General features: G+C 34.9%; 1 protein-coding gene and 1 long non-coding RNA gene across 4 annotated transcripts in view; one reads left to right on the top strand and one right to left on the bottom strand.

Moving 5' to 3' along the window:
* Positions 1-6,391, top strand: part of Ube4B (Ubiquitination factor E4B) — a 38,846-nt gene extending 32,455 nt beyond the window's left edge. For both annotated transcript variants that reach the window (XM_067129269.1, XM_067129268.1), the window contains exons 20-26: positions 839-923; positions 1,176-1,285; positions 1,884-2,029; positions 2,463-2,590; positions 3,170-3,344; positions 3,744-3,890; positions 4,641-6,391. In XM_067129269.1, coding sequence (XP_066985370.1) covers positions 839-923; positions 1,176-1,285; positions 1,884-2,029; positions 2,463-2,590; positions 3,170-3,344; positions 3,744-3,890; positions 4,641-4,708 — 859 coding nt within the window. In that variant the 3' untranslated portion in view covers positions 4,709-6,391. The remainder of the gene's footprint in view (positions 1-838; positions 924-1,175; positions 1,286-1,883; positions 2,030-2,462; positions 2,591-3,169; positions 3,345-3,743; positions 3,891-4,640) is intronic.
* Positions 1-11,597, bottom strand: part of LOC136853553 (uncharacterized) — a 231,466-nt gene that overhangs the window by 37,305 nt on the left and 182,564 nt on the right. The window lies entirely within an intron of this gene.

Below are 11,597 nucleotides of genomic sequence, written 5' to 3' on the forward strand. Positions count from 1 at the left end.
CTTACAGCTTTCCTTAGTGCCATGCAGGTATATCAAATGAGTACTCATCAAATCTTTGAGATTCTGATGACTTGAGGCAAAATTCATGCCTTATGATTAATTTGTTGGGAAAAAAAACCATAAGTATTTTGATGTAGGCTAGCGTGGAGATGACATCTGGAGAGTTGTCAAAGATAGTTTAACTCTCCCCCCCATGCAAGTGTGAACATTGAAATTCGTAAAGTTGTGCCTATATTTTTCCTTTTTTTCATGCAAAAACTGATATCATAATAATGTAATTACACAGAAGAGGAAGTGTATTGTTCCTTTTCATGGTGTAATAGTAAAATCACTACTTTTTTTATTTTTGCTAGAAGTAAATAAATTTTGTTCTCTGCTAACTTCAACACATTTTTCTGGCCTTATAATTTTGCTTGTTACATTTTCAGTGATATCAAAATAAAGTACAATTACTTGGCTTGAAAATGGCACCATAATCAGTGCACTATCATGAAAACAAATATATAACAAAATTAAAGTAATCTCTTAACATTTTGAGCAGTTCACCAGAATTAATCTCATAGATAGATGATATAAATATATAAAACATTTGAAGATACTAACATCACAGTGTAGTAAATAGAAATAATTTCATACATTAAACAGTTGAAATAACACACAATTTCCTGATAATAGGGTTTTGCATTTTAGACACTTTTGTACCATTGAGTATGGGATTGGTTGTTAATGTGGTTTGTGCATAAATTTCCCATACGATAGAAAAAAATGAACTTTTTTCAATTTCTCCATGTTCAAGTTTAGAAAATACAGTATAGTTCAAATATTTTTTATTTTACAGCTCAGGGAAGGAGTTTGTGAAGTTTGTTAACCTCCTCATGAATGATACCACCTTTTTGTTAGACGAGTCATTAGATGCCCTAAAGGTAAGATATATGCCACTGTTCCTACCAAATGTTATGTTAGGTTCCCTTTTACAAAAGAGTAATAGTTATCATTAACCATTAACGTCCAAGAATCAAGTACATTCTTTCCCAAATCAAGATTTTTAGAAGAACTTAATTATTTTCAATTTGCAGATCCGTAAGAAAATGAATTGGTTAAAAGATGAAATTGTAATACATGTGCATAAGGCATATATTATACAGATGTATGTATTAATTTCTTTCCTTATTCAGCGTATTCATGAAGTGCAAGAGGAAATGGAGAGAGGAACTTGGTCAAAACAGACAAGAGAACAGCAGCAGAGTCGGCAGAGATTACTGGCTACAGATGAAAGACAGTGCAGGTAACTCCATTGTAATCAAGGCCAAAGCTGATGCTCCAGTGAACAAAGTTTTAACTTTCTTTTAAGTAATCGGCTGACTATAAGTCTCTTTTTTCATAAATGTTTCATTTGTGTGTAATTAAGTATTTGTGTGTAATTAAGTGTTCTAACATAAATCTGATCAGACTTAGAAAATATTTTTTACCATTTTCTAGAGGTAATTTGTAGATGTGCATTGATTTTGAACATTACATACAATGTGTTTTGTGTGGTATGCCATATGTGGTACTCAGCTGTTTCCATTATGTATTTAAGCCTCATTCATTTCCTTCATTCTTGTCCTACTTTGCTATTCCAACCCTTTTAACTTTGTCCTGCTCCAATTTTCACCTCTCAGTTAAGAATAAACCTGTCAGGTGCACCTTATAGAGTTTTTAAGATGTTTGTACCAAGTTTTGCCTACATGTACAGTTTTGTGTAATGTTAATTTTTATATTTTCTGTTATTATTATTACAGTATTGTTATCCTATTCATATGGACCAAGCCTGTAGGAGCCATTGACTTGAAATTGGAGTTTGTGGAATGTACTAATAATTTCCTTTCATTTTACATTGCCAGATCATACCTAACTTTAGCAAGAGAAACTGTCGACATGATGCATTATTTAACTCAAGAAGTACCTGCTCCATTCTTAAGGCCTGAGCTGTGCGACAGACTGGCTGCAATGCTCAATTTTAATCTTGCCCAACTCTGTGGTGAAAAGTGTAAGTAAGGGTTTTTGTTCTTTACAGTGTGACAATTTTCAACAGGTTAATTGGGAGGTTTTCACATTTCTAAAGTTTAAACTGGAATTTCCCTCTTATATTTTGATGTGTTATGAAAAGTGTTTATATGAAAATATGAGAAAGAAAATGCATAGGGCATAAGGCAAAAAAAAAAAAAGGCTTTTATATTTAATAGGCTAAGATACGCAAGCTTCAAAGTATATTGAGTATTGAGAAACTGAACTTGCCCCTAGTTGTAAGGCTGCAACTTTGATTTTATTGCACCATAAGGGGGCTATTTGCATGATACAGGTTTTTCTAAAAACAGTTATTAGCACATTTTAAATAGTAAGTTACAGGGAAAGGATCATAAATGTGCATTATGAATTACAGGAAAAAAGTTATAAATTCTACTTTTACATCTTTACTTCAGGTGGAAATTTGAAAGTGAGACAAGCTGACAAATATGGCTGGGAGCCCCGGAAATTGTTGGAACAAATTGTAGACATTTATTTACATTTAGATTCAGATAAATTTGCTGAAGCTATTGCTACTGATGAGGTAAGTCAGCAATTTTAGAAGTGAATAAAATAGTAAACTTGCCATTAACAGCTGCTTTATTGTATTTAAGATTGTAACTTTCCTTTTATTTTTGCTTGACTTTAGTTTTGATTTTACCTCTTAATATGAGCCTTTTACCCTCTTTCTTATCATCTTTACATAGCTAGAACTGAACATTCTCTCCCATTCCTTCACTATGGTTATCCACTTAATCACACTGTCACAACTGTATCCAGCATATCATCTTTAAAACCAGTAGCTCCTGGTGTCTCATATTTTTCATCTTATTAATAACCCTACTATCATCTTCAACTCCCACACTGGAAACAGTTTATGTGCCCAGTGATTGTGCAACCATTTCTTAAATTTTGTTTTCTTTTTACATATTGTATTTCTTTATTATTCACTTTAATGTATTAATGTTTATTTTTACAGTGTAATTATATATCTCCATTAAGCCCTGCTATAATATAGTTGTTACACAATTGACCATATTATGCACTATTTTTGAAGAACCAAACTCAGTTGTAAAGCAGTGCATGCTTGTACTAACATCCGATATCCATTACACAATTCCAGAGATCGTTCAAGAGGGAACTTTTCGAGACAGCAGCCTCCAAGTTGGAGCGTGCTGTAATTAAAAGCAGCTCTGAGGTTGCCAAATTTCGTAGCATTGGCCAAAAAGCATTCAGTGTTCAGCAAGCTAATCAGAAGAAAGATGAGGATTATAGTGATGCCCCAGATCATTTTATGGGTAATTATTTTTTACTTCATTTTAACAATACAAGGTTACTAGCAAAAAGCAAAATTCAATGTACAGTAGTGCCCATATTATTTAGTGGTTACTTATTTTTACCTCATGTTAGTGTAATGAAATAAAATTAGTAGGAAAAATGAATACAATACATAGGATTATAATGCTCAGATTTTATATTAATTTTGGTGGTCTGCATATCAGATTCCTTTTATCCTGAATGGTTTGCAAATTCTGACTTTTAATTTATCATAGAGTTTTCATGAAACTGAACCTTTAATCACCAAATTTTCATAACTAGGAGTCAGTATATATTAGTAGTTTTGAACCAGGCAGTTCCTTACAACTTAATTATTGAATGGCATGTGCACTAAGTCTGAATATATAACATACTTTCAGACCCATTAATGCAAACATTAATGGAAGATCCAGTTGAATTACCGTCCGGAGTTGTGATGGACCGGCCCACAATTGTTCGGCATTTACTTAATGACCCCACCGATCCATTTACCAGGCAACCTCTTTCTGAAGAGCAGCTTAAACCAGGTAGGTTGAATTACAGAAAAGTATTTTAATGAGCAAGCAGTTTTCTGTGTAAACACACAATTCTGTCTGTAAGTGAATGTTGTGGGGCTACTAAATAACACCAGTAGCAAATGTAGGCATAAAACAGAAGATGAACTGTTGTGATAACTGACTTTAGTTAGTTACAATGCATTCATGCAAAATAGTGTTTAATTAAGCTGTATAATATTGTGACCAGTAAAGTAAACTGTATACTGTTGTGACCAGTAAAAAGGAAACATGTCACCTTAGTATTTTATGTACATGTGATTCTTAAAAATTTTGCTTACATAATTCAACAATATTTCACATTTAACAAGGTTGTTGTTGTTGGGAAAGTTTCGAAGTAGGAACTGCGCATAAATAAAACGGTGAAATAAAAATTAAGTTATCATGTAGGCTCATACTTGGAAAACACTAATCTGGAGAGCATTTGGAAAGAACAGAAACTTTAATTTGTGGAAGCAGCTTGCTTTTCCCAGGTGTTCAAAGCATAGCTTGTTCATATAAGGTGATAATTCTCCCAAATGACTTTTCCCCCCTCCTCTGCTATATGTGGGTACTCAGGTAACCCTGTTGCATTTTAAAGTTTAAGGGAATTTCAAGTTTGGGTTTGATTAGGATTCATTGAAAATATTCCAAGTTGACATACAATTTTCAATGCCAATGCAGGGTAGGTGAAATTCCATGTTAGCTTTATTGATTGCATTTGCAATTTTTTTTTCTTTTCAGCGGAGGCCCTGAAAAAAGAAATTACAGACTGGATTGCAGCTAAATCCAATCCCAAGAGCACATCTTGAGGGCAGTACTATGGTAGCTGTGGATATTCATCTCTGTGCGCTTTTTTTTAAGGTGATGACTGTTATCACTCAGAGTAGATTATTTATGTGGCAGATGAGTTGAGCTGTACAGCATTTCATAGGCTGCTGTATGTAGGTGTAATGAGAACCACTCCTCAGAGATGTGAAGTACAGTGTGTTGACAACATTATGCAGTTAACTTCAGTGTATGTTTGGCTTGCCTTCCATCTTGTGGAAAGTGCGTTGTTGTCTTCATAATTTAAATTTTTTTTCATGTATTTTTTTTCATGTCCATATATTGCTTATTACCAGATAACAACAAATGCAGTTTTGGATAAGTGCGTAAAGCCTGGGAAGAAGCTCCTAGTGTCACGTAAAATTTTGGGTTGCTCTTAAAAAGCAATAAAGCATATTGGGTGCTGAACAACAATAATACTCTGTGAGTATTTTCTCATCATCAGGGAATATTGTACCGTTAAATTCCAAAACATTAGTCTGAAGCATTTACATAACTCCAAAGTGACTGTTAGCTGCATAATTCAAAAATGACTGTTTGCTAATTAGAGAATAAGAAATTATCAGACTTAACAGTTTCTGGGTCTTCTTTCTTACTATCCAAAACATCCTTTTTACTGTATTTTTAATGTGTATTTTCTTCACTGAATTTACATATCAGATAGTTAAGAAATCTTGTTTGACTTATTATTGTTATTTTTATCCTCGGTTAGTAAAATGCTTACTTGACTGTGTTGCAGTTTCTTTCAAATTGGAATCTCCGGCCTAGAGATATATTTTTTTTTGTAACTTGAGATTAGAAGAGATTTTATGGCATTTAATTTTTCAGAGCTGTTTTTCTTTTATATTTTAAATTCAGATAACCTATTAAATAGCTTAAGGTACCAAATGGAATTACCGTTAATAGTTTTCTTTATTTTTCTTTGACATTGTTAAATTTATTCTAAAATTTATTATGTAAGACTTCATAGATCCATCTCAGACATGGTTTAGATATATGGTCAGAAACAAAGATTGCAGTGTTTGAGACTTCAAATATGTTGTAAAAGATGAAACTGAAAATTCCTATGTACTGTATGTATTTGACCACAGGTTGGAAGTTATTAAGGCTAAAGTAGGTTGTGGAATGCTCTCTTTCTGTGACCGTGATTGAAAGGCTACAACTGCTAGGCTCTCTCAGGGGTGCTTGCTATTATTCAGTGATTTTTAAATAATGTTTTCAAAACGCCACTGCCACTCACCATGCGTGAAAACCATGTGCATCCAGCTCAGCAGTTCTCTTTTCAGACATGGCTACATAAATGAAGCACAAGAAAGAAAGAGGAGGAACAGAACCAACCTTAATCAAATGTGATAGCAAGGAAAATGCAATTTTCGTGTTAAAAAACAAGAACTCCATCACTATTTGTAAAACAATGTCAGAATATACACAGAAAATGGCTTACCAGGTACCCAAAGAGTATTGACATACCAGATATAATTAAATTTAATGCCTTCATGTGTCACTTTTCAGAAGATAGTAATATGAGAGGTTAATTTAAATTCGAAAAAACGTCAGACATGAAAGCCATTCAATTGTATGTACAGTTTATGACTCATAAAGCAAAATACCCTTTATATTACTGCAGCTTGTACACATTTTGGGTTTAATAAAGCAGCAAAAATTAAGATGTCCTAATCTTTTACATTTACTTAGATGTTAACTCATAAGTTAAGTAAAAGATATTTACCTGTTAATACAAACTCATTAATCATAAAACAGATTTCAAGTGTGCAAAGCACGTCCACTTGTACAATGCAAAGCATTTAAAAGAAAACTATTCAAACACCTGCTTGGCCCATTCCCAGATCCACGAAGATACTTTACTATTATTCATTCTTCTATGAATCTTTGTAGTGGTTAGATGTGCAGCTGTTTATATGAGGAATTACCAGTTTTTCTACTGCATTTAAGTGTCACTGACAATATTAAGTTTTCAGTTTTTTACATTTCACTTTCATGTGCTTGATGTGCCTATTATTTTGTAAGTTTTCAGTGAGTTACCCAGCAGACAGCAACCAGCATGACTACCCTGTTGTTGCTGTGAGAAGTCTAATGTTCCTTTTTTATTTTCACTCAGTCATGTAACCTTTGTCCTTATGGTTTTATGTGTCTGTTACTCCGGTTGGGGTTTTCTTTAATAATATTTTAAGACGATGGGGGTGACCCGTTAAAGTAAACTGCTGCTTGCCTTTTCTGGATTGAGTTCATTGTTTGCATAGTAATATTAGCCTAAGCCATTTATATCCTTTTTGCCTTTTTGATAGCAACAATTATCTTTTGTTCTACATCCTTTCTCAACTTATAAACAACAGTATAAATTTTTATTCCAATAATATGACTCTCAACCTAATAACATTTGAATTTTGCCATATCTGCAATTCTGGCTGGTGCGGTAAAGTTTGGAAGTTCCTCCACTCCACCTATCAAGGTATATTTCTTATTGTTTAGGAAAAATTGCTCCCTAGAGGAGGAAGAAGAGGCCCTTCATTTACAGGAAAGTCTCCCATACCAACCTAGCCCAGAATGTCAGTCTTGTCACTTGTTCACAGTTGATGATCAGAAATGACATGGCCCATAAAGGATCCCATTCAAAAGACAAGCTTGGTCTACAATTATAAGAATCTATTAAGGAACAATGCTTCATTCCTATGTCTGTATGACTACAACACACCTTTCAAAGAGGAACTCTAATTACCAACAGAAACACAGACCATTTTCAATCGTTATCAGCACCAACCAAATGAACCAATCAGACCTACAAGGGAGAAAATACTCCCAGAATTCGAAATGTTATAAAATACACAAGACTCTAGCTGTCGTAAGTACCTGGAAGCTTTATATGTACAGCAAAAAAAAATCTCTCGATTCTCGCCTGGAATTTAATATACCCCCCAAACACAACCAGAAAGAACACAGTATATGACCCTCCAGATGATACATCAACACACAAGGCATACCTGCCATAAGCACATGATCACCCCTTGCCACCTCATCCCAGCTCAGCCAATCAGAGCATTCCACCATATTCACACAGTCTCTACATGTGCATAAAAAGCTGTCCCCAGGTGATTATATAAATTCCACTTTTGATGATAACACAGCAAAATATTTTGGGTTAGCAAGAAAGAGAAAAGCTGATTACCAGGAATTTTGGATAATTGCTCAATAATTTACTTAAAGAAGGTAAGAAGTCTCTAGAAAAATATTAAAAATACAATATGAAACTAATGGAAAAACTGATATAGGTATGTAAATACTAAATAACCATAAAAATGTTTATCAAATCTATTTCTCCCGGTTTAACTTCCTCGCGTACTTGAGTAACAATGCTACAGCCCCCTTACCTCTCTAACACATGTATTATAAGCGTCCACGAGCGTTAATGTAATTTATGTATGTATATGACAGCATACTGGATGGTGTTCTGAAATGCCTTCTGTTACAAAAATGCCCAAAATATGACACTATACTGGATGCTGTTCAGAAATGCCTTCTATTACAACAATGCCCAAACGGCTAAACTAAACTTCCATTGTAACGATTAAATTACAAGAAAAAGCAGTAGCAAAAAAAGAAAGCAGCAATGAGGTATTATGTTATAATACATAAGAAACCAACAATTAGCGACGCAATGTCTTAGAACAGGAAATGCATCAGTTTTTTCCAACAGTTGTAAGGCAATGCTACTCAAATGGCCAGGAGTGTTTTAGCAGATCTTGCACAGCTTGAATTTGGCAGAAGAATTTGTGGGATACATATGAGAAACAGATACCAATCATTCCTCAGAAAAATGGATTACTGCTTTAACTGAGGGCAGAATATATATGTCACAGGGAAAGGGATGTTCGTAATGCAAAGAGGTAAGATCTGTGATAAAAGTTATGGGGAGTACACCAGAAAAAGGTTCGTGAAATAAAAAAAAGATAGAGCATGTAGCGAAAAATCGTTCTGCTTTAAATTTTAAAAATCATATTAACCATAACAGGAAGGTGAATCCCAGAAACATCACCCCCCAAAAATGTAAAAAAAAACCAAAATGCCTGTTTTTGGAGAGAGAGCAGGCAAAACCTAAGTGATATGTCAACACGGATGAACTGTCATCTGACCCACCTTCCTAAAGGAATCTCGCAACTAATACTAACCACAACACCGTGACACTCCTTGAAAGTCGAGGCCGAATTAACAGCCTTGCTTTCTTGAAGGGACAATGACATTGCTTATTGTTTTTGCTGATGACTTTTTTTTTTTAGTAGGACTAATTTGTTACCTCTGCAACTCCTTGACAGGAATGTGGAGCAAAATACATTTGAATGTCATGGCAAATACTTTTAATTTTTTTATATCAGTGACAGGAATTATAGTTTTTTTTAGCTAGTGTTGTAATGGACCCCCAAAAAACTTTTTTAAAAACTGACTTTGCTATACACAGAAACATATTTATGCTATAAGACAACTGAGTCTGATGAGAAGAAAGTGAGAGGAGCATATAAGAAATGGGTAAATTATGGGCTAAAGATAAGGACAAGGGGTGGAGAGAGTTCATATGAAATGTGCAAAATTTTGTGATGGGGGTCTTAAGAACAGATGTGTGTGTTTGTGAGTACTGGAAGTAAGAAGAAGGAAAAAAAAAAACAACTGGAAGTAAGAAGATGAAAACAAAACAGATTTACAGAGTCACTAAGTGTTAAGATGAAGGAAAAAACGTGTTTGTGATAAGTAAGTGTCAAAATGAAAAAATGAGTTAGATGAAGGAAGATAAGTTTACAGATAAGTACGTGTTAAGATGAAGAAACGTGAGATTTACAGATAAGTAAGTGTTAAAATGAAAAAACGAGATTTACAGATAAGTGTTAAATAAAAAAAAAAGATTTACAGATAAGTGTTAAGATAAAAAAAATGAGAGATTTACAGATAAGTAAGTGTTAAGATGAAGAAATGAGATTTTACAGATAAAAAGAGTTCATATAATTTGCAAGTGTATGCCAAAGGAGATCATGAGATAATGCACAGTTATATAAGAGGATGGACAAGGAAGCCAAGAAGTAAGAAGGAAAAATAAGAAAGCAAAACCTAAAAATAGAAGGGGAAGGGTAAGCAAGAACTTTAGAGAAGATTTGAAGTTAATGCAGAGTAAGGTTAAAGAACAAATGGATCTCAGAATAAAAGATTCAAATGGAGAGATGTTGCTTGTAGCGAACGCAACCCTGTTGATAAAGGAAGCATTTTAAAAACAACGTGAAAAGACAGAGGAAGAATGGAATGACATGAGTGGGAAGAGTTAGGTGAGTTTGAGATTACTACTGTGACTTTAGGGTATAAGGAGAACAACCAAGAGATTGAACAGTGGAAAGACACCTGTAACTGACTGAGTGGATGAATAAGGTTTGCAAGGTATTTCCCGATGAAGAAAGGTTATGAGCGAATGGGTTACGAAAGGTTATTGGAATGGAATGGAATATAGAGTTTAGGCCAAAGGCCAAGCACTGGGACCAATGAGGTCATTCAGCACTGGAAAGGAAATTGAGAGTAGGTAGGTTTGGAAGGTGTTACAGGTGGAAAATCTCGCAGTTGCACTGTGAAATAACAGTTAGGAGAGGGTGGATAGCAAGATGGAAGAAAGATAATATGAATGAAAGCACAGTAAAAGTAATATGAGGGGTTGCAGCTAGGGGCCGAAGGGATGCTGCAAAGAACCTTAAGTAATGCCCACATTGCACCGCATGAGGAGCACTGACGGCGCTACCCCCCTACGGGGGATGCGAAAGGTTATTAAAAGTCGCCAAAGAGAAGCAGAGGCAAGTGGGAGGTCACTGCACTTGCACACATTATACCCAAAGACTGAACACTCACAAATATGATCAGTACGCAAACCCCTTCTCCACTCATGTGAGATTCTGGTAAGCAAAGACAATGACTACTGATAACTCAACAAGCGGGCCAAAGCGGTCGCCCCCAAAAACCGCTATCCCTAACTCAAACCGCTTGTACGATCACGTGCCAGTAAAAATCTGTCATAAATCTGAAAGTTACTTGACCTTGGGATCACCACACTGTGAAGCCACCAATGCTACCACTGATTGAGTCAACTGTAAGGATTGCAAGGACATAAAAGTATATGGTAGGATTCTGAGTGAGATAGTAAGGCAGGCCACAATACGAATGAAGATAGGCAATGTAGGTGTTGGAGATTTATAGTATAGAAAGTTAAGTTACTAAGACTCATTAAAAGTTTTTATGATGGAAGTAAAGTGTGTGAGTGTTTAGAAAGAGAGTGACTAATCTGGTGTAAAAGTGGTTCTGGGACTAGGGTGCGTTTTGTCTCTAGGGCTTTTTAATATCTTTGTGAATGGAGTGATGTGAGAAATCACTTTAATTTGGGTGCAAAATGGTGGGATAACAAATAAACTGTGAACGGAGTGTGGAATTGGTGTTTGCAGATGATGCAGTACTGATCGGGGATAGTGATGAGGAAGAGCATAAGCTAGTATAAAATCCTGGCAGTGTTTGCAAGAAGGGCAAGTTGAAATAAAATTTCACTAACAGCAAGGTTCCAAGGAAAGTACAAAAATGGAGCAGTGTATGTTAATAAGGTTAGTGGGAGAGCAGACAGTGTCATAATATTATCTGGGAGTAAATACATTTGATAGGAGGATGATACGGAAAAGCCCAAAAACAGATGAAGCAGGAAGGTTGCAGAATGTATGCAAAAGCCAAAGAATACCTTCTTTGGCTTTCGCATACATTCTGCTTTATGAAAGGAAAGGTATGAAAATATAAAGGGATTCTTCAGTTAACTAAGTATTGTGATTCTGCAGTCCGCCCGCTGTTATT

The sequence above is a fragment of the Macrobrachium rosenbergii genome, chromosome 27, assembly GCF_040412425.1.
Source record: "Macrobrachium rosenbergii isolate ZJJX-2024 chromosome 27, ASM4041242v1, whole genome shotgun sequence".
Taxonomy (NCBI): Eukaryota; Metazoa; Arthropoda; class Malacostraca; order Decapoda; family Palaemonidae; genus Macrobrachium; species Macrobrachium rosenbergii.